Raw genomic sequence first — 27081 nt, forward strand, 5'->3', positions numbered from 1 at the left:
TTACACCCAGCCCAGCTCCAGGAGCTACGCAGGCACCCTGCACAAGCCTGCTGCTGAGGAGACCTACCTTGACAAGCTGCAGACACAGCCAGACTAGTTTAAGCAGCAAGCTTGTGCTTTGGCACTTTGCCCACGTACACACGAAGGAAATGCAAGAGAGCACGCTTGTATCCAGCTTCCTTTAGCCCCTCCGCACAAGGGCCGTGGCGCAAGGCAGCGCTAAAGGGAGGCAACAGAGTAAGGACTAGCGTCTTTCTCGTCCTCCTACTCCAAACCCACTGCAGGACATTGTCCGTGTTTGCTTCAGTGGGAGGAACGACAGTGCCCAAAACAGCAGCAGCATCAATATGCAGCCTCAAAAATCCAGTAGTACCAGTAGCTAAGCACTACAGAGACTGCCAGATAATTTGATACAGCCCAGGGTGGTACCCTCTCTACTTGTACTAACAACTTCAGGCATGCACTGCATGCAAGAATACCTTCTTTAGTCTTGTCCTTGGAAATGAAAAAGTTGAGCCCAGAAAATAACTGTTTTGATTCTTAAGAATCTGAGCAGAAGCAGCAGGGTCCATGTGGGCACAGTTCACCTAAACTTGTCCAAAAGTTAGCTCTGTTTTTACAGTCAATTCAGCCCTTGCTCTGTTAAGTTCAAGCAGCACACTATATACCAGTGCAAGTTTTGTACTGCTGCTACCCACAGAAGATGAGCAGCAGCGATTAGTCAATCAAGCATCTTTTACAAGCCTAACATCATTTGCAGTATGACTGTAATGAACTGAACTCCTTTTCTAGCAGAGCAAATAAGCCTCTCTGCAGCTTTGATGACAGATACATGGTAACACTGCGCTGACTGAAAAGAAAGCATTCCTCTGTGAAGAGTTCAAGAGCTTCACTGAAATTAATTTTTATTTCAAAACAGTCAGGAACTTAATAAATTACACAATAATTTCTCCCATTATAAATTCTTCATAAAATATATTTTACAACTTTAAAGAAAGTTTTTAAAGTCTTTGAGTGCTGAGGGGCATCTTGACTTTTGTGTCATGCTGGTGAATTCTGTAGCTGCTACAACAGTTTGATTTCAGAAGTTTTAAAACAAAGACCAAAGACCTCAGACACAACAGAAAACAAAGACAAATCAAACAGAACACAGACCTCAAGGACTATCATTCAGTGTTAACCAAGAAAACATTCAGCTTCACCCAACATCAAGGCTAAGCACCATGAGAGGGATTTCAGGAACCCCCTTTAAAGTGGCAATCAGTGCAAAGAAACACTTTGGGAGTCAAGAACTTCACTGTGCAGTTTCTTATCCCGAATTTCCACGCTGCAGGTAGGCCAAGCATTCAGTGCTTGTCCTTTGAAAATACTACAGAGGATGATCAAATGGTTTGGAAAGAGCTTTAAATGTAAGTGCTGTAATTCCATAGTAGATTAGTATTTTAAGACAGTAGAGTTATTTCTGGCTTTTTAGTGGACAGGAGAGAAAAGGAAGTTAGTTATGTATTTTTAAAAAACCTGAAGATGAAAGATTATTTCCTCTTAAAGCTTTACACGACCCTCACTTACTCACCGTGCAGAACGTAAGTGTTGTGAAGCCCAAGTGTTGGCACAGATGACAAGAGGTTTGTTTTCCTCCTTTCAGTAAGAAGCCAAAACTTCCATTGTACTGAATTCAGTTAAAACGCAAGAACAAACAGATCTCCACTTTTAGAACAGAAGAATAAACAGATCTCTCCTTATCATTATTCATATGTAGGCTCTAACTCTGCTTTTATAGGCTAAACTCCCTGCAGGGAAGCAGCAACACACTGGGAAACCTACACAGGCACCAGTCTGCATCCTCCACCACCGCAGGCCACGCTGATCTACGCCGGAGCGAAGCTCTTCTTGGCTGCGTTCAGTAATACCTCAGTACGACACATCATCATCGTCCAATAATTACTTTATGCTTCTATAGTATCTTCGAAAGAACTAATATTGTTTTGCCTTGAGATCGGAAGGTATATTTTCTAAATAATAATAATGAAAAATCACATTTAGGTAACTTGCATTAAATGATAAAGTGGAGCAAAATAGCAGAAACACAGGACCATGGACCCTTGAGTAACTGCTAGACTGCACAGTATCAGCAGTAGTCTGAAGTATTAGAAGTTTGGTAGAATCACTAACTATGCTATGAGAACCCTTCCTTTACTCCTGGAAGAACAAAAATTACATTTTCCTTTTGTCTGTGCTGTTAATTCAGACTCTGGGCAGCATATGCACTGACCGATCAGAATCGCTCCCTGGGATTCTCATGGAAGCAAGGGAAAACAGTGTCTGAGGAGCAAATTCCATGTGGGATTATTTTTAAGGCAGTTTTCAGGTAAGATTGAAGGAAAAAAATAGTAACTCGATTATTTCAAAAGATGGTTTTGTTGCAGTTTTAATGTATCTGCCTTTTAAAGGCTACTTTTTTAATTGTCTGCTTTTTCCAAAAAGGTCAGATGGATGAAAAAGGTCACATTCCTGCACTCGAAAGAAAAAAAGCACTTGGTATACTATTACAAGGAAGCTTTTGTCAACCCTACAGTACTAGGTAACCTTAATGAAAACTCTTAGCACATGAATCTGTTTCTGTGGAATAAGAGCTGGGGGTAAGCTCAACAACTTCAAAGCTTTTCATCTTACCATCCATGTTTTTAAATAAATATTACCCTTTCTTAAAAAAAAGGAGGAAAACAAATCCAAATATTGGCCAAGGTTAGTGCACAAAACTAAAACACCTTTTCATATACTGACTACTAAGCATTTCTCTCCTATTTGAAAATAGATGTGTCTAACATGACAAACAATCATCCCTTCATCACCTCACTGCTACCAGAGTAGAAGTAAGGAAGAGACCGTGACCAACACACTGGTTAGATCCAGTTAACAGAAAAAGCTGTCTTGTAGTCATATTTTGAAGAGTCTTAAAATAATGTTTTAAGCTGCCAGATTCCCTCACAAAGTGTCTACATTTTTTATAAGCTAAGCTCACAAAATTCTCCTACTGTGAGCATTCAAGTTGCTACTGGATTATAGATGCCAGTGCAGAAGGCAGGTTATGAAACTGTAAGTTAATTGATTAGTAAGTGCTTTTTTACTAGAAGAAAGCAAAATTGAATTATTAATGACCTAACCAACATGTTAGCACATGATTGCATACATTTGTAATTTGACTCCCTCAGTGATAAGCTCATTAAACAGTAAGTGCTAAGCTCAACCATCTCAGCACTTTTGAAACTGCTGATCCCTTTGCATTGCGTTTTTTCTTTTTGTCTACAAAGTCAAGTCTTAGACCCCATCTTTAATATTAGATAATAAAAATAAATAATAAAGTTACTCAGTTTTCGAGAAGGAATGCTTCTCATCGATCTTCCTCACCTAGTTTTCTGGCAGATCCTAATCATTCAGACCCAGAGCAAATAATTCTAAGTAGTGGCATTTTTCTGTGGAATGCAACACAGGCATACACTCCCAGTCACTCACATGTACATAAATACATACACAGAATTATTTTACAAAACCCAAAGATTTGCACTACCAGCATGCAAATCTTTTTCCATGAGAGTTCCTAATACTGATATAGGAAACTGGAATGTATAAAATACTCCATGACATACCACTGGAAATCAAGTCCCAGATCTTACAACATTCTGCTGCCAACTTACATGAACAAACATCTTCACATCTTACACTTGTGTATAACATCCTGGTATTACACATTTAAATGCATCTTTAACAGTGGCCAACTGAAGTTCACATAATTTAAGAAGCGCAAAAGAAATTCTGCTGATAAAAAACAAACCCTGAAGGTTTGAGCTCAGGCTTATTTCTTTTACTGCCATAACGTTGCATCATCAGTTAGATCAAAAGCAGCTCTTTCAAGAGATTAGCTGCTCTATAGGTCACGTGTCCCAGCTGCTGTCTTTAAAAGCTATGTTGACTAATCGAAGTTCTAGTTCAAAAGCATCGGGACGGTCTTGTGGATTAGCAGCCAGCATTTCCTTGATCAGCTGTTTCATTCGAGCATTCATAGATTTTTTCTTTACAGGGATGAGCAGTTCCATTTTAGGATTTTCTAAAAGTGCCTCCCCAACAGGCACAATTTCTGTCCCCTGCTTGACATAACTCCCCAGAAGTTCTTTCTTTGTTTCCGTATCTATGAACGTGATTCTCTCCAACATTGCCCAAATTATAATCCCCAAGGCAAAGATGTCTGCTTTGGCAGTGTAGTGTCCTTCCCAGACTTCAGGGGCCATATAGAAGTCAGTCCCACACGCAGTAGATAGAAAACACTTATTTACATTGACTGGTTCTTCGGGATTCTGTCCTGAAGCGGAACATACCTTACTTAGCCCAAAATCAGCTACTTTCAGGGTAGGTTCCAAGTCACTAGCATCCATCCTGCTCTGAGATATCAGAATATTGTCAGGTTTGAGATCACGATGAATAATCTGATTTTTGTGCAGGAAAGCCAGAGCACTGCTGAGTTGAAGCATGAAACTGGTGTTGGTCTTGCGGTTAGGCTTTCGGGACAACAGATACTCATTCATATCTCCTCCGTCACAGAAATCCATTACAAACCAAAGGTAGTAAGCGCTTCTGGGGTCAAAGACTATTTCTCCTTTTAATGAGGTCTCTACAAGCTGCAACAAGGAAAAGAGATGTCATAACTAACCTGATGACGACAAGAATACAATGATATGATGGAAAAAAAAAAAAAAAACACGCATGAAGGTTTGGACCTTCCTCTCTACAATCCAGACAGATACGTCTGACAAGAACAAAATCTTATGCCAAATGTAAGATTTGAAAACCACAATGTAGTTGACTGCCTACTTTTTTTTCTACATGTGAAGCATATCAAGCTTCTACTTTGGCCCAGAAACTAGGGCTATACCCAGATAACAGTATTTTGAAAGATACTGTGCAGCCATTTCATTCCCATCTGTTTCAGCTGGACAGTGTCCCACCCCTAACAAAGCTTGTCCCACCTATTTTGCTAACAGTTTTAGTGAATAAACAGCATTTCACCAAGCAACTCTGCACAGTGCCAGTAAGTTAGATCTGTCCTCTGCTGATGAAAGAGCGTAATAATAGATTTTTAAAACCTCTTCTCCATTCCTAATGCCTGAAGGCGGTCTAGTAAGAGTTAACACAGTATCTCTCAACTCAGGAGAACACTAATCTACACGCTCAGCTAAACAGCTGTTGCAAGTTAACACATTTCTCACCATCATTATTAACTAGCTATATTCTGAAATACATGCAATGAACAGCTTGACCAGCTAGTTCTAATAACTGCTCGATACAAAACAAATCAAATCAGCAATCAATTCTGCTAATCCTGTTCACACAACTACACATTTGTTTCTCTGAGGTGGCTCTTAGCATATTCTGGCAAGTCTTTCATTCATTTCTGATAGTAGTAAACTACAGTATATTAAACCAAACACTTGGGGGGGGGGGAAGGCAGCTATTAACAAAGCATTTTGAACTGCCACTCTAAATAAGAAAAATGAGGATTTCCATCCAAAAGCAAAATTAGAAGCAATTTATAGCTATTTTAAATTATGAGCACAGCTATTATTCAAAACAGACTAAGGAGAGAGTCGCCATAGCTGGATGAGTAAGGCATACACTTTCTCCTTCTACACAGGCTTACAGAAGCTTTACAGGATTCTGTATCTTCATCCAGAGCATCAGACAACAAACTTCACTTTCACGTCTGTTACAGTGGAAGCACCAAGGAAGACCAAACTAATCTAAAATCCTTACTATATTGACTTGTTCACCATATTACCAAACAAGCATCTGCCCCAGGGTACTTCAGAAGCCAGTATTGCCCTTTTTTCCGCAGCCAGCTTTCTTTACATACTGCACCAGTTCAGTTCTCTGAAGCATATACCTTTATTTGGGGGGGAGGGGGCCCGAGGGGAAAGCAAGTCAAGGGAGATCTTATTTGCTTTATTATAGCATACCCTATTATAAAGTTACCCAAGCCTCTTTAGAGTCTAAGTCCAAAGTTCAGTTGTGCCCTTTGCTCTTTCCTGCTCTTCGAAGAAGGAAAACAATTTGTAGCGCTTGTGCCTACTATCAACAGCCTCCGGGACAGGGGTGAGATCCGCGCGCCACCTTACCAACCAGATAGTGTTATCAGACAAGTGTGCTACAGATGACCTGGAGACTCTTCCCAGCTCCCTTGCAGCTCCACCGTAGCCTCCCCACCCCCCTTTTATAAACCCCCCTCTACAAAGTTGTCTGCAACTCTGCTGCAGTATTTCACTGCTCCACTAAAGAGTAGGAAGGTAAACCACTAATTTCTCCCCCATGAACCAACAACACTATTTTACTCTAACCCCTGCATGAAAGCAGGTCAGCAGCAACTACTGAGCTACAGGTAGTTTACAAAGGCAAGAATCCTCTTTCTCAGGCTTGTACAGCATTCAGGACAGTGGGATCGAGACAGCCATGAGGTGTTATCAGATGGACATTCAATTAAAAAAAAAAAAAAGTCCTACACACATGAGAACAACAACAATAAAAACTAAAATGATAAAATTGAGTAGAGATAATACAACAAACATTAATAAGCTACTGACTGTTAAAGCCAAAGGCAAGAGTCTGTGAGGGGATGTTTTACAGTTGAGCCAGCTTCTTGACAAGGGAACGAGTTAGATGATCTTTCAAGGTCCTTCAGAGCTACTTGTTTATTGTTCTGTTACATGTGTCTTCAAATTTAAAGGCAACTTAAGATGATGCCTTCAGTAGCCACATAGGGGAAAGTGATATTTATTCCTCTGCTCCATTATTTATCATACGCTAGACCTTTACTCCTCTTTGAAAGGATCAAGAGTTATTTCCTCAGAAAAGAAATAAAAACAGCTCACTGCACTCTAGTAACTGCCTATTATTTTTTCTGAAGGAATCTTTAAGTGCTGGTTTCCTAAATCTAGATGGTTACTTCCTCTTCCAAGGAAAACTGAGATTAAGGAATTCTTCACAGCTCTGTCTCAAGACATCAGTCAGCATCTCTTTATTAACTGTGCAGCTGGGCATCTACCAAGTAAATACAGCAGCCCATACCTCCGTTGTGCATTATTTGTGCCCTTTCCTCAAATAATCAAAGCAGATTTGGATTTAAAAAGTTCTGGAGTGGCTCAGCTTCTAATTAGAAGATACAGATGATTGCTCAGTAAGTATGTTTTTCTAAAAAATCTAAAATAATTTTTGGATGTCAGCAGTGAAAATAGCCTAAGTAAGCATAGCTTAAAAAAAAAAAAAAAAAACACTTAGCTGCCCACCTCCTTCCCTCCCAGCTACAGATACATATTATTACTTCCACCCCATTACCTCAGCTTCGTGTACCTGTAAATAAAGGGAGGAACTGGAGCCATGGGACATCTTCTGCACCATACCATCTTTCTGCAAGATGCACTCCTCCAGATGAATGACGTTGGGATGCTGGCTCTTGATACTGCTAAGTGCCCAGAACTCACGCAGAGCTAGTTCCACATTCTCTGGAGCATGGCACCGAATCTTTTTCACCGCAACCCGTGCAGAGGTCTTCCTGACGACTGCTTCGTACACCACACCATAACTGCCACGGCCAACCTCCCGTATTAGATCGTACTTAGGCTGGCTACTCACCATCTTCAAGATCAAAGGCTCTGGGGAAGGGGGAAGGGGAAGAAAAAACCCATAGAACTAAAACTTTTTAGCACCTACTAGTCTGTATTTTCCCCTGTATGACTTGGTGGGGCAACATTAGCCCTTCAAGTATTAGGGCACTGCCTCTGAATGTAACATCTCATAACACCACATTCTAGTGCTAGAATATCCTATGATCTACTTTGTAAACATATACCTGTTGCTAAGGAGTAGTTAAAAGTGAAATTATATCACTTCAGTTAAGACTATTAAGATTGCAAATACAGGCCAGTTTTCAAGAATGCAACAGTTCAGACCTACACCTGCATGCAGCTGATAAGGGATTACCACAGATTCTCTTGCTGCCTTCTTTCAGTATCTTTTGCTCTGTCTGTGCATGTAACAGTATGCTATCATGCTCAATCGATGCCTGGGATATCAGAGAAGATGGTTACTTGAAACTTACGGTCAGGCAACAACAGATTTAATTTAAAACTGCGTTTTAAGGAGGGGACAGCAGAAGTAAATGTTTTTATTATAATTTAACTATGAAAATCTGTTCTGGATACTAAGACAAGAGGATGCTCCAGAATGCCTTTTTTTTTTCATTGTTACTATGCTTTTCTACCCAGTTTGCTCTGAATAATCAGTTTAAGGATTGAAAAAGTTAAAAAGGGCAGCTAATTACAGAAGCTCTTACTCAGCACCTAAATTTCAGTTTTGCTGAACGGGGCAAGGATTTCGACAAGAACTAATACAGCGTTCTATAGGCAAAACGGAAGGGAGACAAACAAAAACCAGCGCCAGAAACCTGTGAGCCTCTCTCCACACCTCTCTGTCAGCTTACAAACCAGACCACAGCAGCACCAGCTTCGTACAAACAAATAAAAACGTGACACTGACTACAGACCTTAAAAAAAAAAGGTTTGGCTAGCCAAACATTACTGGTCAAACAGGACGAAGCGTAAAAGGAGGAATATCGCTGTTAGTGAAATACTCTGTAAGACCGCGGGTGGGAAGTGTAACTATCCTCCCGTCGGCAAGGCAGGCGCTCAGGACCACGCACGAGCAGCTCCTCGCCAGCAGGGAGGCCGCCCCGTCCTGCCGCTGCTCCGCGCACCGAGAGGCGGCAGGACGCGGCGCCCGGAGCCCCGCGGCCACGCCTGAGCCGAAACGGGCGCAGCGGAGCCGCTGCCGGGAGCCGCGGGCCGCAGGGGGCCCCGAGCCCGCACCGGCAGCCCGGGAGAGCGGGCCACGGTCCCGAGGGGGAAGATCCGACGGGCCGGTAACGCCCCCGAGGCAGCGCAGCGCGGCGCAGCGGGGCCTCCAACGCCGGCGGCGGCGCCGGGTCCCGCGGCGGCGGCGGCAAACGCGCCCCGTCCGCTCGCGGCAGCCCCCGGCGCGGCGGAGGCAGAGCCGCGGCCGGGACTCGCCCTTCGCTGTGACGCCCCGGCGCGGCTGCCGTCGCCGCCGCCGTCGCGCCCCCTTCCCCGGCCCGCGGCGCCGCGTTACCTCCGCGCCGCCGCCGCCGCCGCGCTCCCGCCGCCCGGCCGCCATTATAGGGCTCCTCCCCCGTCACCCGCCGCGCCGCCGCCGCCCCGCCCCCGGCCCCGCCCCGCCCCCGGCCCCGCCCCCGGACCCCTCGGCCCCGCCCCGGACCCGCCCCGGACCCGCCCCCCGTCTCGCCCCGCCCCCCGTCTCGCCCCGCCCCCGGCCCCGCCCCCCCCTCCGCCGCCGCGCCGCCTCCTCATTGGCCGGCGGCGGACGGCGAGAGCAGCGCGCGCCCCCCTGCGGCGGGGCGGGGGCGCGCGCGCGCTCCCACGCGAGGTTCCGCCGCCGCGTGCGCGGCTCTTTGCACCGCGGCCGCCGCGGTTCCCGCGCGTTCCTCGCCTTCCCCGCCCGTGCGCTTTGCCATCACCGCCTTGTGCTCTATTTATTTATTTATTTCGCTTGGTGTTAAAAAAAAAAAATAGTAATTAGCGCGCCCCCTCGCAGGGGAGCCTCGCGCCTTCGGGCGCGCTCCGGCTGCGTGCGCGGGGACGTGGCTCCGGGCGAAGGCGGTGCCCGTTCCCTGCTCTCCTCGATCCCTCGGAGCTCGCAGGGCTGGTGGTGCCTTTCTGTTCAGCAACGATGCCTGCACCGGTGCTGCATGGTAGCAGGAGAGCCGGGGGAGTCCTGCTGCAGCCTGCACAGCCCCTCGCGGCTCGGAGACCGTGCTGTGGCCCCTCGTGTAGCAGCAGGCCCGGAGCACCCTGCAGCCTTTGCCCCTCGCTGAGCAGGAGTCCTGCTACGGACAGGGGTGATGTCCCCCTCGGCTGCACCGTCAAACCAGGCACAAATGCAAGGTCTGCAAGGTCTGAACCGGAGTCGGTCCCCTTGCAGCGTTGCCCCGGGTCAAGCCCAGCCTGGGGAGCAGCCCTGAGCCCGCTGGGCCTGGCCGCTCCTCCTCGTGGGGCTGCAAATTAAAGGGTTGCAAACTCGAGGGGGGTTTGCAAACTCACACCAGAGCTGTGCATTTGCTTTACCCCAGCTCCACAGCCAGGGTGTCGGCTCTGGGCACCCCAGCTCACAGGGATCCGTGTTCCCGCAGCACTGGCTGGCATGTGGCCATCGCGGATCCACTTGGGAAAAGGGCCGGGGGGCTGGCGAAGGGGCGGAGGCTCCGCTCCGAGGGGGCTTCGCGCCGGCCCCAAACCCGTGCCGCCGAGGCAGCTCTTCCCGTCGATCAGGGCAGCATCCCCCCCTTTCACCCTAGTATTAATTGCTAATCAGCTTGGCGGCGATTAGCGCCTTGCTGTCTTCCCCGATCTACCCAAGCCAATTTGGGGCTGCCGAGCCCCTCGCAGGCCGGCGGCAGCTTTGAAGCCGATTAGGGCATTAGCAGGCGGCCGGTGCTGCAGATCCCCTTAACCAAGCCCGGAAGCAATTAGTTAATTAATGCCACACCAGCCCCTCTCCGCAGCATTTCCCTGGTGGCCTGGAGCTGCCGGTCCGGCCGTGCACCAGCGTGACCCGGAGCCGCGGCGCTATAAATAACCCGCTGTCCCCTCTTGGCTGCCAATATTTACAGGTCTCCCTGTGGACCGGCGCTGGAATTTGGCATAATAACCTGTTTATCGCCGCGGCTCCCAGATGACACCCGGGCCATGTGAGCTGGGGGCTTTTTTTACCCGGCCGCGTGCGCGGCTCTCGCGGAAGGGGCCGGGGCTCGGCCCCGCACGCCGCGGTTTTCTTCCAAGCCGTTCTGGGTCGTGGTTTTGCAAACAGGCTGCCGAGCCAAGCCGAGCCGAGCCGGCCGCGGAGACCTCTTTGCAAGGCACCGGCTGCATCCCGGGAATGGTGCTCGTCGCCGCCCGCCTGGCGGGCTCTTTGCCTGCTCCCTGCCCGCGGATCTGGGCGGCAGGGCCAAAATTCCCGGCAGATAAAGCGGACGGATCGGAGCAGTGGCTGCAGGAGCTGCAGGGCTGGGGGGGAGGAGGTCTGGGTGCGCAGAGCCCCCCCAAATCTGGGTTGCCCCATGGGGCTGGGCAGGATGGGGAGCGCGAGGAGGCCGAAGCGTGCCAAAGCGTGCTGAAGCATGCCGGCGGCGTGCCGGCGGCGTGCCAGGAGCCGGCACCCTCGACCCTCCGGCCGTCGCCTCGCGTGACTCTGTTTACGGCTCCGGCTCCAGTTTCCGTGTCCCGGGAGAGGCCCGGCTCCCGGGAAGCGAGTCCCCGGACAGGCCGTCCCGAGCCCTGTTTAGCGCCCGGCCTCCCGCCCGGCCCGGCGATTGCTCCCTCCCGGGTGACAGGTGGGAAACTCGACCCGCCGCCCATATTCTCGCTCCACGTGACCTCAAAGCCGATATAAACAGCCGAGCGGCCGGAGGCGCGGGCAGAGGCGCAGGAGCTCGGCGCCGCCAGCCGCCCCGTCGGCGCCCGGAGAGGAGCGGGGACGCGGTTTTTTGGGGGCGTTTTTTTCGCCGGCCCCATGGATTACCAGCCCGGCATCATCCGGGACGGCAGCCCTATGGAGAACCTGGAGAAGCAGCTCATCTGCCCCATCTGCCTGGAGATGTTCACCAAGCCCGTGGTGATCCTGCCCTGCCAGCACAACCTCTGCCGCAAGTGCGCCAACGACGTCTTCCAGGTGAGCGCCGCGGCCGGGCGTCCCCGCGTCCCGGGCCGGGACTCGGTTGGCCCGAGAAACCCCGGGGCTCGCGGCTCGTCCCCGGCAAAGCGGAGCTTCCCCCCGCGGGCGCCGCGGGAGGCTGGTTTCGGGCACCGAGGGCTTGGTGGTGGAGGTGGCCGGCCCGCGAGAGGTCCCCGTCGGGGCGCGGGGACGGCTCAGCGGGCCGGGGGGGCAGGTGGGTGGGGGACGCGCCGCGAGGATGCTCGCGGGTGCCGCGGACCGCGCCGGCGTCCCCGGCCCGGCGCGGCGGCGGGGAGGAGGGGGGGGGGACACCCCTGACCCGGCTCTCCTCGCAGGCTGCCAACCCGTACTGGCAGAGCCGGGGCAGCGTCATCTCGGGGGGCCGTTTCCGGTGCCCGTCCTGCCGCCACGAGGTGCTCCTGGACCGCCACGGCGTCTACGGGCTGCAGAGGAACCTGCTGGTGGAGAACATCATCGACATCTACAAGCAGGAGTGCTCCAGGTGAGCCCCGGGCGAGCCCGCTCCTCCGCCGGGCGCCGCGGGCCCTTCCCGCTCGCTCGCCGCCTGCCACCCCGAACCTCCTCGCGACGGCCCGGTTCGGCTGCTTTCGGCCCGGGACGAGGCGCAGCGACGCGGCGGGTGCAGCGCGCCGGGCGCTCTGCAGACAGAGCTCGCGGGGGGAGATGAGGGGCGCGCGGGACAAATACCGGCTGAGAAGGGACGGAGGGAGAGCTGCGGGATGGGGGGGTCTCGCCCGGGGGGGGGGGCAAAGGCTGGTGTCGCTCGGGGAACGGACCGCGCCGGGGTGCAAACGTGCCAGCAGCTCGGGGAGGGAGGGGGAAGGATGGGGCGGGGGGGGGGGGTCGCGTCCGTCCGCCCCCCCCCCCGGGAGAAGGGGGCTGGGGCCGTTTCTAACGGAGGAGGAGGAAGGGGGTGAGAGCGAGCTGCCTCCTCCGGGTTCACTGAATCACCGCCGATGTCACCCGCGAGCCACGGGGACGGCAACGCGTGTCGGGCGACAACCATCGCCGGCACGCGCGTTTCCGCCGGGGCACGTCCGCGGGGCGTCACCGCCGCCGGGCCGCGCTCTCCAGCAGGCCCCTGCAGAAGGGCGAGCACCCCATGTGCAAGGAGCACGAGGACGAGCGCATCAACATCTACTGCCTCACCTGCGAGGTGCCCACCTGCTCCATGTGCAAGGTCTTCGGCGTCCACAAGGACTGCGAGGTGGCCCCGCTGCAGAGCGTCTTCCAGGGCCAGAAGGTACCCGGCCGCGGTGCCCCCGGCGAGGGCCGGGGGGGGGGGGGGGGGCCGGTGACATGTGCCGAGCCCAGACGTTGGCAAATAGCTCCGGGAGCCGCTCACCGGGCTATTAATAGCCCGGGGTGGCTTCACCCAGGAGACAGGCTATATTTAGGGTGGTGGTGGAGCAAGGCTGGAGGGGGACGGGGATCAGCCCGCCCCGCGCGGCGACGCTGCCGCCGGCCGGCCCCGCCGGGGTTAAACCTATTTTTACGCGTCGCCCCCCCCCCCCGGCCCTGGCGCAGAGCGAGCTGAACAACTGCATCTCCATGCTGGTGGCCGGCAACGACAGGATCCAGACGATCATCAGCCAGCTGGAGGACTCGTGCCGGAGAACCGAGGTGAGGAACGGGGAAAAAGGAGCCCGGGGACGAAGGGGACGAAACGCGAGCCCAGAGCCGGCGCGGGGGGGGGGGGTGGGGGGGTGGTGCCGGGCCGGGGGTCCCAGGGGGCCGGGCCGGGCGGACGGTCCTCACCCGGCGTGCCGGGCAGGAGAACAGCCGGGCGGCGGAGCGGGAGCTGTGCGAGAGGTTCGGCGCCCTCGAGGCGCTCCTGGAGGAGAAGAAGACGGAGCTGCTGCGGCGCGTCGCCAAGGAGCGCGAGGACAAGACGGGCTTCGTGCAAGCCCTCATCCACAAGTACAAGGAGCAGCTGGAGAAGTCGTCCCGCCTGGTGGAGACGGCCATCCAGGCCATGGAGGAGACCGGCGGCGCCGCCTTCCTCATGGTGGGCTCCCCCCCCCCCCCAACCCCCCGCCCCGTCCCGCTGCTCCGGGCCCCCCCCCCGGGCCCGCGAGGTCCCCGCTGCGGCGGCCTCTTCCCCCTCCGCCGCGTTCACCCCTTTCCCCCCTCTCTCCGCAGAACGCCAAGCAGCTCATCAAAACGTAAGTGCCCGAAGCTCGAGAAATCCCTGGGAGGGGGGGGACGAAACCCCGGTGCCCTCCCCAGAGACGAGCCGGGATTTGGCGGGGGGTGGGGGGAGGCTTCGTTAGCCGGGCGCCTAACGAGCGTCCCGGAGACGCTGAGCGCGGGAACGTCTCCGGTTCCCGGGGTCGGGCCGGAGAGCCCGCGTCCGCGCCGGTCAGCGCCCCGATCCCCCCCCCCGCCCCCCGGACACCCCCCCCCGCCCCGCTCCGGAGGCCCCTGCGGCACCCGGCCGGGCTCTCCCTCCCCAGGATCGTGGAGGCCTCCAAGGGCGGCCGGCTGGAGAAGATCGAGCAAGGCTTCGAGAACATGGACGGCTTCTCCGTGAGCCTGGACCACATCGCCGCCGCCGTCCGGGCCTTAGACTTCGAAACAGGTATTTCAGCCCCAAAACGCCTTCGGGCGCGCTCGGGAGCTGCCCGGGAACCTGAAACCGGGGGCTCCCTTGGGTCGCAAAAATGCCCGTGCGAGGCCTCGGCCCGCCCGTGATTTTTCGGTGCCTGTTTGCAGAGGAGGAAGACGATGAGTTCTTTGAGGAGGAGGAAGAAGAGACCGAAGAAGAAGCGGCGCCGGCGAAGAGGGTGGAGGGTAAGGACGGGGCGCCGGCGCCCGGGCTCTCCGCCGCCGGGGCCGAGGATCACGCGGGCAGCCGAGCGCCCCGGCAATCGCCCTCGTCTCCCTCTCTTGCAGCTCCCCAGTAGCCGCCGCGACGTTGCCGGAGCGGAAGCAGCTCCGCGGGCGCAGGCGGCCCGGGGCCGGGGCGGCGGAGGCCTCCGCGCCGGCCGGGGGGGGACGGAGGGTCCCGGGGGGTCCGGGGCGGGGGGTGGGCTGGGGAGGGGGGGAGCGGGGCCGTCCCCGCCGGCCGCTCGCGCGGAGCGGCGCTTTTCTGTACGGGTGCACGGAGGGCTGTTCCGCACGTTTTGTACGCTCTTGTTTTGTATATAATTGTAACGGCCGGGAATTTTGTGTATTTTGTAAAGAAAACAAAACAAAACAAAACAAAATCGAAAACGGTACGTTTCGGTGCTCCCGCCCCGTCTCGTTCCTGGCTTCCCCGCGCCCGGGCGGCCCCGGCCCGCGGAGCAGGGTTGGGGAGGGGGGTCTCCCTGTCCCGCGATTTCCCGGAGCGGGGTTGGGGGGGGGTCTCCCTGTCCCGCGATTTCCCGGAGGCTCGGCCGGCGGGGACGGAGGCCTCCGGATCCGACACCTAATTTTCGGCCTCGTTAACACCTCTGGGCGGGCGGCCGCGCTGGCGTCCTGTGCCTGGCCGCCCGCCGCCGGGCACTTAGCAGCTCAGCACCCGGCAGGATTTATCTCCCGGGGCCGGCGGGGTGCCCGGGGCCAGCCCTTGCCTGGGGCTCCGGGATGCTGGACGAAGTGGTGGTGGGGGCGGATGAGGTCGCTCTGGGCTGCGTCGGCCCCAAAACGGGGACGGCACCGAGCCGCTCCGCCGCCGGCCGAGCGCCTTTGCTCCTGCGGAAAAGCAAGGGGAACGGGAGGCAGCGCCGCCGTCCCCAGGCTGGGGGGGACCCCGAGGGCGACGCCGGGTGCTGCCGGGGCGAGGAGCCCTCGGGGCGGCCCCGGGGGCCGGCGCGGCGGCCGCCCGGGCCGGTTTGCAGCCGGCCTGGCCTCCCCCCCCTCCCCCTGGCTCCTGGCTTTTCTTTGCACACGGGTCCGCGGTGCTTCACACGGGCCGAGCCGGAGGCGGCGGCGGGACCGAGGCCGCGGGTGCCACCAGCTCCGGCCGCGCTCCGGCACCCACCCGGCACCGGCACCGGCCCGGCCGGAGGATGGAGGCCGGCGAGGAGAAACGGCGCCTGCTCAACGAGGCCGCCGGCGGGTAGGGGGCTGCGGGGGGCTCAGGGACACCGGCTGGGGGTGGGGGGGTCCTGGGGAAGCCAGGCTGGGGTCTGCAGCAGGGTCCCTCCACCAATTCACACATCACCCCCCCTCCCCGCCAAAATCAGCCCTCGCCCGCGGGTGCCTGATGCGGTTACGGTTAAGGCACCGGGACACATTGCCGCCCCCCGCCCCGAGCGCTGGTCGGGGGCACTGCTCTGCCCCCCCTGCCCCCCAGCAGCACCTCTCCCCTGCGCAGGTCCTACCTGGGGCCGTCGCCAAAGGCCGGGCACAACTCGGCGCAGGGGCAGGCGCCCGCTGCCACCACCACCGTGGAGCTGGGCCCCCGGGGCAGCCGGCACTGCCACTCGCCGCGGGCCGCGGGCGGCCGCCGCCGCGAGCAGCGGGCCCGGAGGAAGCTCTACGTGGCCGCCGCCATCTGCCTCGTCTTCATGGTGGGGGAGGCCGTGGGTGAGTGCCGGGGGCTGCGGGTGCAGGGGGAGCAGGGCGAAGCGCTTTTGGGGCCGTCCTCAAGGTCCCCGGCAAGCAGCGGCAGGGTGGTGGTGGGGGGGCACCCGGTTTTGGCCCGGGTGGGACTTTCTCGCGCCGGGCCGCGGCGTCTCCGCAGGCGGCTACCTGGCGCGCAGCCTGGCCATCCTGACGGACGCCGCCCACCTCCTGACCGACTTCGCCAGCGTCATGATCAGCCTCTTCGCCCTCTGGGTGTCCTCGCGGCCCGCTACCAAAACCATGAACTTCGGCTGGCACCGGGCAGGTAACGGCCAAGCTCCCCGCAGGGCACGGGAAAGGGGCACCGTGCACGGGAACGGGGCGCTGTGCATGGGGACAGGGTGTGGGAACAGGGCATCATGCACGGGAACGGGGCACCGGGCACGGGAACAGGGCGCTGTGCACAGGAATGGGGCGCGGGAACAGGGCGCCGTGCATGAGAATGGGGCACAGGAATGGGGCACCGGGCGTGGGAACGGGGTGTGGGAACAGGGCACCGTGCATGGGAATGGGGCACAGGAATGGGGCACCGGGCGTGGGAACGGGGTGTGGGAACAGGGCACCGTGCATGGGAATGGGGCATGGGAATGGGGCACCGGGTGTGGGAACAGGGCACTGTGCATGGGAATGGGGCACAGGAATGGGGCACTGGGTGTGGGAACGGGTGTGGGAACAAGGCACCGTGCATGGGAATGGGGCATGGGAATGGGGCACCGGATATGGGAACAGGGCGCTGTGCATGGGAACGGGGCACGGGAATGGGGTGCAGGAACGGGGCGAAGGGAACGGGGTGTGGGAACGGGGCGCCACGCTCCGGCCGCCCCCTCCCCGGCGCCGCCCCAGCTGCCCGGTGGGGCCGGTTTCCAAGGGGAGCGGGACGGTGGTTTCGGGGGGGCTCTGCACGGTTCGTGGCCGGGGGCGGGGGGGGCGGCCGCCCGGGGGGTCGCCGGCGTTTTCGGGGCCGCCAAGCTCTCCGCAGAGATCCTGGGGGCCCTGCTGTCCGTGCTGTCCATCTGGGTGGTGACGGGCGTCCTGGTGTACCTGGCGGCGCAGCGCCTGCTCTCGGGCGACTACGACATCGAGGGTGAAGCCATGCTGGTCACCTCGGCCTGCGCCGTGGCCGTCAACGTGGTGTACGTACGGCAGGGCCGGCGCTCGGCGCCCCCCGCGCCGGCGGCCCCGCGCCGGCCCCGGGCGGACGTCACCGCTCGCCTGCCCGCAGGATGGGGCTGGCCCTGCACCAGACGGGCCACGGGCACAGCCACGGCGGCGAGCAGCCCAACGCCAGCGTGCGCGCCGCCTTCGTCCACGTCGTCGGGGACCTGCTGCAGAGCGTCGGTGTCCTCGTCGCCTCCTACATCGTCTTCTTCAAGGTGGGGGGCTGCACCGGGACGGGGACGCCGGGGGCTTTATAGGGACCGATTCCCCCCCCTGCTGTTCCCTATCGGGGGGGCAGAGGGGTGCCCCCTTCGGCTGCGCGAGGGGCTTCGCCCGGCGCCGCAGAGCTCCCGCCGGCCCCGACCCCTCTCCCGCCCCTTCCAGCCCGAGTACAAGTACGTGGATCCCATCTGCACCTTCCTCTTCTCCGTGCTGGTGCTGGGGACGACGCTGAGCATCCTGCGCGACGTGCTGCTGGTGCTGATGGAGGGTAGGGGGGGCGGCGCCGGGCCGCGGCGGGGGGTGGGTTGGGGTTGGGGGGGCCGAGCGGGGGGCCGCGCTGCGGGCCGGCCCCGCGCAGCCTCGCCGGCTCTCGCCCAGGCACCCCCAGGGGGGTGGACTTCAACGCCGTGCGGGAGACGCTGCTGTCGGTGGGCGGCGTGAAGGCGCTGCACAGCCTGCACGTCTGGGCGCTGACGGCGTCGCAGCCGCTGCTCTCCGTCCACATCGCCATCAGTGAGTGCCGGGGTGAGGCTTGGGGGGCGGCGGGGGGCAGGGGGACGCGGGAGGACCCCAACCCCACCCCCTCCCTCCGCGCCGCTTGCAGACGAGGACGCCAGCGCCCAGGAGGTGCTGGAGGAAGCCAGCTCCCGGCTGCAGGGCGCCTTCAGCTTCCACACCACCACCATCCAGATCGAGAGCTACTCCGAGGACATGCGGGACTGCCGGGAATGCCAGCCCCCCCGCGACTGAGCGGCCCCCCGCCGCCGGCCGCCCCCCCCCCGCCCCACGCCGGGGCCCCCCTGCCGCCCCCCACGCCGACATTTAACGCTGGCGAAATAAATCAGAGCAAGTCACTCCGCCGAGCCCCGCGCGGCCCCGCGGGAGGGGGCGGCTCGGCCCGGGGGGGGGGGACGGGGATGTTGTGTCTGGCGGGGGCTGAGCTTTACCCGCGTGTGTCCGGGACGCGATGGGAGCGAGGACGGTCCCTGGGCCGGGCCGGGCCGGCTGCTCCACGGCGGCTCTTGCAGCCTGCAGCCAGCGCTTGGCTTTATTTTTACTGTTTCTGCTTAGCTAGAGCAGGAAGGAGCCGGCGGGTCCAAAACTAGCTCTTTTCCCCCGGTTTGGGGAGCGTTGGAAGGAAGGGCGGGTTGCTGGGTGGCTCGCGGGCCCCGCAGCGCCTCGGGCCGGAGGGTCCCCGCTGCAGCAGCCGGCGCAGCGCGAGGGCAGGAAGGAGCCCGGCTCGCCCCCCGCGCGCCCCGCTCTCGCCTCGTATCGCTCCTCCGTCCGCCTTCGCGCCGCCCGGACGGGGACCAGGAGCCGCGGCCGGACCGCAGCGCGGGGGCCGCGCGGGCGAACGCGCGGCGGCTGCAAACCCGGGAGCCCGGGGAGCCGGGCGGAGGCGACACGGCCGTGCCGGCCAGGCTGGGCTCTGCCCCGCGCTGCGCCGCGAGCTGCGCTGGGCGACGCGCGACTCCGCGTCTCCACCAACCTTTATTGCACTGGTAAAACCCGATAACGAGCAAACACCCCGCAGCAGCGGCCGCCGCGCCGCGGCCCCGGGGAGGCACCGGCCCGGGACCTCGGCCGGGCCCTACAGCCTCTCCAGGTGCCGGTACTTCTTGCGCAGGATGGACACTTGGTCCTTGAAGAGGACGGGGTCGAGGCGGAGCTGGGAGGACACCAGGGGCATGTACCCGAACCAGTCCACCAGCTGGTTGAGGCAGTCCTGCCGCTGGGAGGAGCGCAGGGCGCCGGCGGAGGCGGCCGTGTCCTCCACCTGGGCAGGAGAGCGCGGGAGTGAGCGGCTCCGCTCGGGCACGCGGTGTCCGGACGGGGGCTGACGCTCACCGGGCACGGGGCGGGGGGGGGGGGGGAGACATGCCGGCACGCGCGTCCCGCCCTGCCCACGTCCTACCTGCTGGCCCACGGGCTCCCTGTGCTGCTTCCACTGGGTCACTTTGATGGGCGGCAGCTTGGTGACGGCGGCCACGAGGAAGTTCATGAGGACGTCCTCGCAGGTGGCCAGGCGGTCCACCAGGCCCCGCGGCGCCGCCGGCAGGGAGCTGGTGTAGAGGTTGTGATAATACCTAGGGGACGGAGCGAGGCTGTGGGGCTGGGGGTGAGAAAAGGCCCTCGGGGGGCTGCGGGGCGCCCGGCCGGCTGCGGTACCTGTGATAAAAGGCGGCGGCGGTGAGCACCATGGAGAACTCGTTGGTCCGCCTGGAGGTGTAGCCCCAGCGGCGCTGCCCGGCGTCCCAGAAGTGGCTCCGCGTGGGGAAGCCCACGATGCGCTCGGGGAAGGCGCGCCACACCACGAAGGCAAAGTCGACCTGCGACGGGCAGCGACAAGACCGCGTCAGCGCCGCCGGCGTCCCCAGCGCCCTGCCGGGAGCCCTGGGCACAGCGGGGCGGGCGCGCGGGCAGCTCCAGCGTCCCGCCCGCGCCGGGGCAGGCCCCACGGTCGGCTCCTCCCCGGCGCCCGCCGCCTCACCTCGCTAGTTGAGAGGTTGGTGTGTTCGTCCAGGCTCAGCACCGCGTCCGTCCGGATGTCCGGGTAGGGGAAGAAGCGGTCGCTGAGCTACGGGAGGAGAGTCCGGCGGCTGGGACGTGTCGCGGGACGGGCGCCCGGGTGCTCCCCCCCCTGCACCCCGGCTCCCCCCCTGCACCCCGGCTCTCCAGCCCCGCTTCCCCGCTCCTCCTACCCCAGTCCTGCCGCGGATGACGGTCAAAGGCACTGCGGTCTGGGGCCATTTCCCGCGGGGCGGCGGCGGCTTCTCGCAGCTCCACAGCACCAGGATCTGCAGGCGGGGAGGAAAGGGGGGGTCCGGGACGGCATCGGGCGCGCACGCGTCCGACAAGCCTCGGCCCCGCTTCTCTTTTGGGGGTTTTTTTCCGCCCAGCCTCCGCCGCGCCTCGTCCCCAGAGGCCGGGAGCTGCAGCGAGCGGCGCCGGGCTCAGCTCCCCCCTACCTGGGCACAGTGCCGGGACGTGGAGACGGCCTGAAGGAGCCTGCGGAGGGGCTGCGAGAGGGACACCACGGGGCAGACGGCGCGGACGAGAGCCGTGAACTTGTCGGAGGGGCTGGAGCCTGCGAGGGGAGAGAGCGGAGGCGTCGGGGCAGGCGCCGAGCGCGCCGCGCGCAGCCGGCGGCCGGGCGACGCCGGGTCCTACCCTGCTGCGGGTGGTAGAAGGGGAAATCGCCGCGGCGCGTGGAGAAGTCGGGCAGCGCCAGGAGCCCCCCGGGCAGCGCGTTCCAGAAAATCCGGGCGCGGGAGCGGTGCGGGAAGAGCCGGTCCTTGACGATCTGGGCGCGCGGGCCGGCGCGCGGGGAGACGCGCTCAGCACCTCGCCGGGGCGCCCGCGCCGGGGCCGGGGACGGGGCCGGGGCGAGGCGCTCACCTCCAGCGTGGCGCGCACGATCTTGTCGACGGAGGAGAAGTAGGCGTCCCAGAGGAACTGCGTCTGCTGCCGCAAGGCCAGGATGCGCTCCGGGGCGACGCAGCGCACGGCCGAGGGGATCTGCGCGCCGCAGGGGAGCAAACGTTTCCCGCCTGGCCCTGCCCGGCGCCGGCCCCAGGGAAGCCGGGGCTGGGATGGGGGATCCCCGCGGCCCGGCGCGGGGCCGGATCCGGCCGCGGCGGTACCTGCAGGAGCAGCCGCTCGTCGCCCACGACGGCGGCTCTGCCCCAGTCGATCGCCTCGGAGAAGGGCAGCTCCCAGCCGTTGCTCAGCAGCACGGGGACGCAGGCGGCCTGCGCGGCGACACCGGCAGCGGCGCTCGACCCTCCGCCGCCCCAAAGCCCGCGCCGCAGCCCGGGGCGGCCGCGCGCCCGCTCAGGAGGCGCCGGGAGGAGGGAGAGGGGTGCCCGGAGCGCGGGGAGCGGAGCGGGTACCTGCAGCGCCTCCAGGAATCGGAAGGAGCCCAAGCGCCGGCCCCGGGGCACGATGCAGAAAGTGGAGTTGTGCAGCAGCTCCCGGTAGTCGAACCTGCGGCGAGGAACGGCGCCCGGGCAGCCCAGCGCGTCGCTCCGCGCGGCCGGCCGGGCAGAGGCGCCGGGGAACGCGGACGTCGGGGCCGGGGCCCGGCCGGTCCCCGCCGCCCCGACCCCCGTGGGAGCGTGCCGGCCCGAGGACGCTCCCCTTCGCCTCCCCACCGGCTCCGTCCAGCCGCCGCCAGGTCGGACCGAGCTCCACCGGAGCTGGACGCGGGACATCAGCCCCAGCCGGGCGCTACGGCCGCCCCCGGAGGATCCAGCCAGACCGATGCCGAAACCCCCGTTAGCTCAGCCTGGTGCATCGGCCTCCCAGCCGAGCTGCCCGCCGCGACACGGGGGACGCTTGAAACGGGCTCCCAGTAAAACCCTCTTCCCGCGAAACTTCGTTAGTGGCAGCTACGGAAAGGAGCTGGATTTTTTTCCGTGTGCTCGCAAGAGAGGGCAGGAAGGAGGATGAAACTCGGCCTCGGAGACCACCTGGCCCAGCGGGACCCCCGGCCCGGCCCAGCGCCGAGGTTTCAGCCGCCCCGGGGCCGGGGAGGCTGCGGGGCTCGTGCCGAGGGGCAGGGACGTGCCGCGGCGTCCCGGCACGGCTCCGAAGCCCTCCGCCTCTCGGGCGGCCAGCCGGGGAGGGGGAAAGCTGGCGCCTGCCGGGCTGCGGAGGCCCGAATTTCCTTCTGGAAATGTTTTGCTCCTGACGCGCTGCGGTTTCCGGGCAATAGCGCCGTCAGGGCTTCCTTGTTTTGTTACGGGGCCGGGGCCCGGCGCTGGCGGCTCCCCGCCGCACGCCCCCCGTGCCGGCGGCGGTCCGGCGGCTCCAGCGAGGCTTTCCCACTTCCCTTTGATTTTTATTTTTTTTTAATACACCAAAGCGGCCTTCCTGCAGCGGGACGAGGCCGCGGCGCTGCTACAAGACGCTCTTTATCCGGGCACAGAACGGGTCTGTTCGGGCAATCCCCTGGGCGCGAGGAGGGCGACGGTGCCGCGAACAAGGCCCCCCTCTTCTGCCGGCGCCGGCTTGAAGGAGGGCCAGTGTCAGGGGCGCTGCCCGCGCCGGCGGCTCGGCCGCCCTCCTCCGCGCGGCCCCCCTAGCCCGGCCGGCCGCGGCCCCGGCGGGCGCCTCGCCAGGCTGCTCGGGCGCACGCCAAGAGCGGAGCGAGGAGAAACAAGGGCAAGGAGAAACCCGCCCCGAGCGCCGGCCCCGGGCTCCCGCCGCCGCCCCCCGCGGAGGGGGCAGAGCCCGGGAGCAGCGCGGGGCCGGCCGAGGTCTGGCGCCGTCCCGCTCCCCGCGGCGCGGCTCCGACCTCTCGGCTCGCGGCGATCCAGGACCCCCGGCGCCCTGGGAAAGACGTCGCCTCCCGGCGCGGAGCGGAGTCAACGCCCGCTGCCCGCCGGGGCGGGGGGAAGAGGCGGGCAGGCGGGGTGGGAAGCTGCCGGCCGGCTCGCCCAGGTGTCCCACGGGGACAAACCGGGGACACGCAGCACGCCGGCTTTTGCCACGTGCTCCCCACGTATCCGCAGCCTAAAACCCCCCCCCGGGCTAAGTGCAAATCTCCCTGTCCTTGCAAACGGCATTAGTGGATTACCCGGGCCGGCGGGAGGCTGCATCTCCCTTCCCCTGAGCTCCGGGCGCTCCGTGCACCGTGACACCCTGCCTCCGGCCCGCAGCCGCCGAAACCGGGTCCGCGGCGCCCGGTGGAGAACCAGGACCACGGGGTCGGTCTGGGGACGAGGCACCGGCAGCCCTCGGGGTCCCTGAGGCACCCCGGAGCCCAGCTAATCCCCGGCACCCGGCTCCGCTTTTACCTCCCGGCACCTCCTAAGGCGCTTTGAGGATGATGTCAAGCGCGGCCGCCCCGGGCGCCTCTCCCGATCTGCTTGCCGGGGACGCCGCGAGCCGCCCCCGGCTCACGGGGGGCTGCGGGAACCGCGCCGGCGCCGAGGCGCCCCGGCAGCTCCTCGCCAGCCCCCCACCAAGAAACGCCGGCCTGAGCGCCCGGGACCTTTAGCCGAGGCTGGGAGGGTGGTCGTATTTTGGGCTCCTCTCCAAGAGGAGCGTTGATTTTTGAGGGCAGGAGGAGGGTGAAAAAAAAGTGACATTCATCAGCGCTAGGCAAAAGGGAAACGGCCTTGGAGGCAGCTGCCCTGATTGCGGATAAGAGCTGCTCTCGCTGGATTACTTGAACTTTAATACAGAGCAGGAAAGCCGGAAAGCCTTGAGCAACCGGCGCGTTACGGCAACTGAATCGGGATACATCTAGGGAGAGACGGCGAAGTTTCCTCTCTCCTCACATCTAGCCCGAGGAAGGTCGGCAGCCAGCGCCGAGCGGCGCCCGCCCGGCCCGCGGCACCTTCGCAGGCGAGCGCGGCCCCCCGCCCACGGCACGTCCGCCTCCACCGGCGCTCGCCGCGTTTTAACGCAGCCTTCCTCCGCGCTCCGCTGGGGTTTCTCCCTCCTCGCCCACAGCCCCAGCCTAGACCCCTCGTCCCACCTCGGACTTACTTTCCGTAGTCGATGTTATCCTTGTCGCAGCGCGTGTCCTTGTGCTTCTCCCAGTCTCTGCCGTGCTTGCACGTGGTGAGCGAGATGATGTCCTTGCCGTTGTGAATGTGGTGCAAAGCGTTCCTGGTGCTGGAGCCGATGCCGGTGAGATACCTCTTCCCTTTGAAGACCAACAAATATTTTTTCTTTGGAGGCATCAAGTTCTGGAGCCAGCCTCGCTCACCCCCTTTCTGCGGGTGATCCTTGGAGAAGAGCGGGATGGAGACGTCAAAGCCGGGCCTGAAGTTCTCCGTGTAGAAGCTGGCTTTGGCCAAGATCGCCTGCCCGATGTCAAAGCCCAGGTCCTCTGTGTAATTTGGCCAGGTGCCCGAGTAAAGATTGAATATCAGATGGTTACGTCCATCGTTCCAGAGAGGAAAGCCTTGGATTTTGTCGTTGATGCCGTGGACGTACTGGGCGGAGAGGTGGTCGCGGTCCAGCGTGTCGATGTTGAGGACGAAGAGGCAGGCTTCCTCGGGGTTGGGGGTGTAGTAGTGAGACTTCTCGATGGACGTGAGGATTTTGCGGTAAGCGTCCGACATGGGGTCGCCCTTTTCCCAGGGGTAGACGAAGACTTTGAAGCCGTGTTTCTCGCACCTGGAAAAGTCGAAGCAGGTTTCCATGCGGCACCTGCTGTTCTTGTAGACGTTGAGCCACGCTGCCCGCCGCGCTGTGGGCGACTGCAGCGGGGGGTCTCCATCACCCTCAAGTTCCTCAGCGTCTGCAAAGCTTTGGAGGAGGGACCGATCTGTCCAGTGGGGCCAGTTCCTCAGCGTCTCGGTTTTCTTGCTGGAAAAGAAGGTGAAGCGTCGCAGCTGGTCCCCTCCGAAGAAGAAAAGCAGAAGCCAAGAGGCAAGGAAAGTCAGGAAAATGTATTTCTTCCTGGTCTGCATAGGTCCACGCGTGGCCCCGGCTCCTCATCTGGCAGCAGACAGCCGTCGGGAGTCCGCTGGGAACGCCGAAGTCCTAAACGCCGAGCGGGAGGTGGGACGGCGCCGGGCCCCCGGGGACCGTCCCGTGTCCCTTGCGGTACGTGGGGACGCCGAAGTCACCCTCGGAGCGCGCCCCGGGGACGGCACTGCGGCGTGGAGCCTCCCTCTCCCGGGGAGGCTGCAGCGCCGGGCGCCCGGCGCTCGCCCCTCCGCGCGCCCTTTATCTCGCTGCCGGATTACGCGCAGCGACGACTCGGTTTCCGCTGGGGCCCGGCCCAGCTCCGCGTCCCCGGGGAGGCGGGGAGGCCGCCGGGCCCTGCACCCCTCGGCCTCCCGCACGCCCTTCGGAGCCCCTTTCGCGCCTAAACCTGATTTTCTTTCCCCCCTCCCCTTAACGTAACCCGCTTTTAGCTCCGTTTCCCCTTACCTTCGGCGCTGCACGGAGGGAGAGGGCGGCTCGCCCTCCGCCCCGCGGCGTCCCGCCTCGCCGGGCGGCATCGCCGGAGCAGCGGGCGCGTGGCCCCGGGGCCGGCCGCCCGCGCGCCCCCCGGCCCCGCGCCGCGCTCGCCGCCCGGTCTCGCCGTCGCGACTCTCCGGAGGTGCTCGGGCGCTAAGCCGCGGGCCGGCGCTAAGCTCCGGCGCCCTCGTTATCCAACCTCCCCCCCACCACCACCGACGAGTTATTTCTGGACGCGGCGCCGCGCTCGGCTCCCCGCGCGGGGGGCTACGCCGGCAGCGCGAGGGTGGCCTTCCTCATCGCCCCCTCTTCCTCCTCCTCCTCGTCCAGCGTCCGCCCGGGCTGCCTTGTCGCTCTGTCCGTCCTCCCCCTTGGCCGCCTGTCCCTCTGTCCCCTTGTCAGTCTGTCCGTCCCCTTCGAGGCTGCCTGTCTCCCTGCCCACGTGTCCACTTGCCTGTCGGTCTGGCCCCTGCTCACCCGGCGCCCCGGTGGGTCACCCTCGTGGGTCTGCCCGCCGCCCCCCCCCCGACCGCGTCCGTGCCCCCCGTGGGTCTGCCCGCCCCCCCCCGTCTCTGCCTCCTGTGGGCCGGGCCGTGCCCCCCCCCCGGCCGTGCTCTCGTGGGCCGGTCCGTGCCCCACCCCGGCCGTGCCCCTGTCCGTGCCCCCCCCCCGCCGTGCCCCCGTGGGCCGGTCCGTGCCCCCCCCGGCCGTGCCCCCGTGGGCCGGTCCGCCCCCGCCGCCGCCGCCGCGCCCGGCCGCATCTGTTACACCGCGTTCTATTCCCACCGTCACAACATTCCGCCCCGACCACGCCCACTCGCCTCCCATTGGCTGCCCGCAGCCCCCTGGGGGCGTGGCCTCCGCCGCGGAGGGGGACGTGCCCCGGAGAACGCCACCACCCCCTCGCCGCGGCGCGTTCCCATTGGCCGCTCGCCGGAGGTCCGCAGCGCGGCGCGGCGCGGCCCACGTGGGCCGGGGTTCCCCGGGGGGGACCCCGCACCACGGCCCGGCCCGGCTCGGCTCGGCTCGGCTCGGCTCGGCTCGGCGGGGACGCCAGGCCGGGCCCGGGGCCGCAAGCCCACTGGCAGTGAACGCTGCAAAAATGCCCCCCCCCCGCTGCCTGAGCCTGATTCTTACCTGACGCCCCCAAATCCACGCCGGGGCTTCGCCGCCTCCTTCCTCCTCCTCCTCCTCCTCCAGGGATAATGTCCAGCTCCTCACCCCATCGTGGCTCCCCAGCCCGCTCCAGGCCCCATTTGCGCCCTGCTGGGCCCGGGCACCCGCCCCGCTCTCTCCCCCGCAGCCGGCTGCCTCCGTGCTGTTAACCCCCCCGCCCGGGTTTCCTCATCCCCCTCCATAATCCTCCCGGTACCGTTCCCCGGAGCGTGGGTC

The 27081-nt window shown here is 61.9% G+C and overlaps 4 protein-coding genes across 9 annotated transcripts; 2 read left to right on the forward strand and 2 right to left on the reverse strand.

Moving 5' to 3' along the window:
• Positions 1-924: 924 nt before the first annotated feature.
• PDIK1L (PDLIM1 interacting kinase 1 like) lies at positions 925-9240 on the reverse strand. The gene is made up of 3 exons (XM_062594023.1): positions 9190-9240; positions 7396-7697; positions 925-4673 (listed from the first exon to the last, which is right to left on the reverse strand). Exons 2-3 carry the CDS (start codon positions 7678-7680, stop codon positions 3933-3935), a joined length of 1026 nt encoding a protein of 341 aa, XP_062450007.1. The 5' UTR covers positions 7681-7697; positions 9190-9240; the 3' UTR covers positions 925-3932.
• A 2297-nt stretch (positions 9241-11537) lies between these two features.
• On the forward strand, positions 11538-15050 carry TRIM63 (tripartite motif containing 63). 2 transcript variants are annotated; one of them, XM_062593927.1, is made up of 9 exons: positions 11538-11805; positions 12144-12310; positions 12904-13072; positions 13357-13452; positions 13604-13837; positions 13972-13994; positions 14286-14410; positions 14545-14622; positions 14725-15050. In XM_062593927.1, the coding sequence occupies exons 1-9, from the start codon at positions 11647-11649 to the stop codon at positions 14733-14735; spliced, it is 1062 nt and encodes a 353-aa protein (XP_062449911.1). In that variant the 5' UTR covers positions 11538-11646; the 3' UTR covers positions 14736-15050. The 2 variants fall into 2 exon arrangements, with proteins under 2 accessions (XP_062449911.1, XP_062449912.1); XM_062593928.1 differs by having other exon boundaries at positions 12907-13072.
• Positions 15051-15736: 686 nt separating this feature from the next.
• On the forward strand, positions 15737-18728 carry SLC30A2 (solute carrier family 30 member 2). Its single transcript, XM_062593926.1, has 8 exons — positions 15737-15874; positions 16133-16344; positions 16502-16648; positions 17363-17516; positions 17606-17756; positions 17926-18031; positions 18142-18276; positions 18368-18728. Exons 1-8 carry the CDS (start codon positions 15825-15827, stop codon positions 18511-18513), a joined length of 1101 nt encoding a protein of 366 aa, XP_062449910.1. The 5' UTR covers positions 15737-15824; the 3' UTR covers positions 18514-18728.
• Positions 18729-19235: 507 nt separating this feature from the next.
• EXTL1 (exostosin like glycosyltransferase 1) lies at positions 19236-25760 on the reverse strand. Of its 5 annotated transcripts, none has more exons than XM_062593922.1 (12): positions 25660-25760; positions 24262-24897; positions 21657-21750; positions 21408-21515; positions 21163-21282; positions 20935-21067; positions 20733-20851; positions 20466-20561; positions 20255-20341; positions 19933-20093; positions 19679-19868; positions 19236-19540 (listed from the first exon to the last, which is right to left on the reverse strand). In XM_062593922.1, exons 1-12 carry the CDS (start codon positions 25728-25730, stop codon positions 19355-19357), a joined length of 2001 nt encoding a protein of 666 aa, XP_062449906.1. In that variant the 5' UTR covers positions 25731-25760; the 3' UTR covers positions 19236-19354. The 5 variants fall into 5 exon arrangements, with proteins under 5 accessions (XP_062449906.1, XP_062449905.1, XP_062449903.1 ...); XM_062593921.1 differs by having other exon boundaries at positions 24262-25089; XM_062593919.1 differs by having other exon boundaries at positions 24262-25266; positions 25660-25748.
• Positions 25761-27081: the final 1321 nt, after the last annotated feature.

The sequence above is a fragment of the Rhea pennata genome, chromosome 23 (genome assembly GCF_028389875.1).
Source record: "Rhea pennata isolate bPtePen1 chromosome 23, bPtePen1.pri, whole genome shotgun sequence".
In the NCBI taxonomy this organism is placed as follows: domain Eukaryota; kingdom Metazoa; phylum Chordata; class Aves; order Rheiformes; family Rheidae; genus Rhea; species Rhea pennata.

Coding starts and splice junctions, on each gene's coding strand:
- PDIK1L (XM_062594023.1), bottom strand. CDS start 7,680: ATGGTGAGTAGCCAGCCTAAGTACGATCTAATACGGGAGGTTGGCCGT. Junction 4,674..7,395: donor GTTCCTCCCTTTATTTACAG/GTACACGAAGCT, acceptor TCCTTGTTGCAG/CTTGTAGAGACCTCATTAAA.
- TRIM63 (XM_062593927.1), top strand. CDS start 11,647: ATGGATTACCAGCCCGGCATCATCCGGGACGGCAGCCCTATGGAGAAC. Junction 13,453..13,603: donor ACTCGTGCCGGAGAACCGAG/GTGAGGAACGGG, acceptor CGTGCCGGGCAG/GAGAACAGCCGGGCGGCGGA. Junction 13,995..14,285: donor GCCAAGCAGCTCATCAAAAC/GTAAGTGCCCGA, acceptor CTCCCTCCCCAG/GATCGTGGAGGCCTCCAAGG.
- SLC30A2 (XM_062593926.1), top strand. CDS start 15,825: ATGGAGGCCGGCGAGGAGAAACGGCGCCTGCTCAACGAGGCCGCCGGC. Junction 15,875..16,132: donor CTCAACGAGGCCGCCGGCGG/GTAGGGGGCTGC, acceptor TCCCCTGCGCAG/GTCCTACCTGGGGCCGTCGC. Junction 17,757..17,925: donor CCTACATCGTCTTCTTCAAG/GTGGGGGGCTGC, acceptor CGCCCCTTCCAG/CCCGAGTACAAGTACGTGGA.
- EXTL1 (XM_062593919.1), bottom strand. CDS start 25,193: ATGCAGACCAGGAAGAAATACATTTTCCTGACTTTCCTTGCCTCTTGG. Junction 20,852..20,934: donor CTTCTACCACCCGCAGCAGG/GTAGGACCCGGC, acceptor CTCCCCTCGCAG/GCTCCAGCCCCTCCGACAAG. Junction 20,562..20,732: donor CGTCCCGGCACTGTGCCCAG/GTAGGGGGGAGC, acceptor CCCCGCCTGCAG/ATCCTGGTGCTGTGGAGCTG.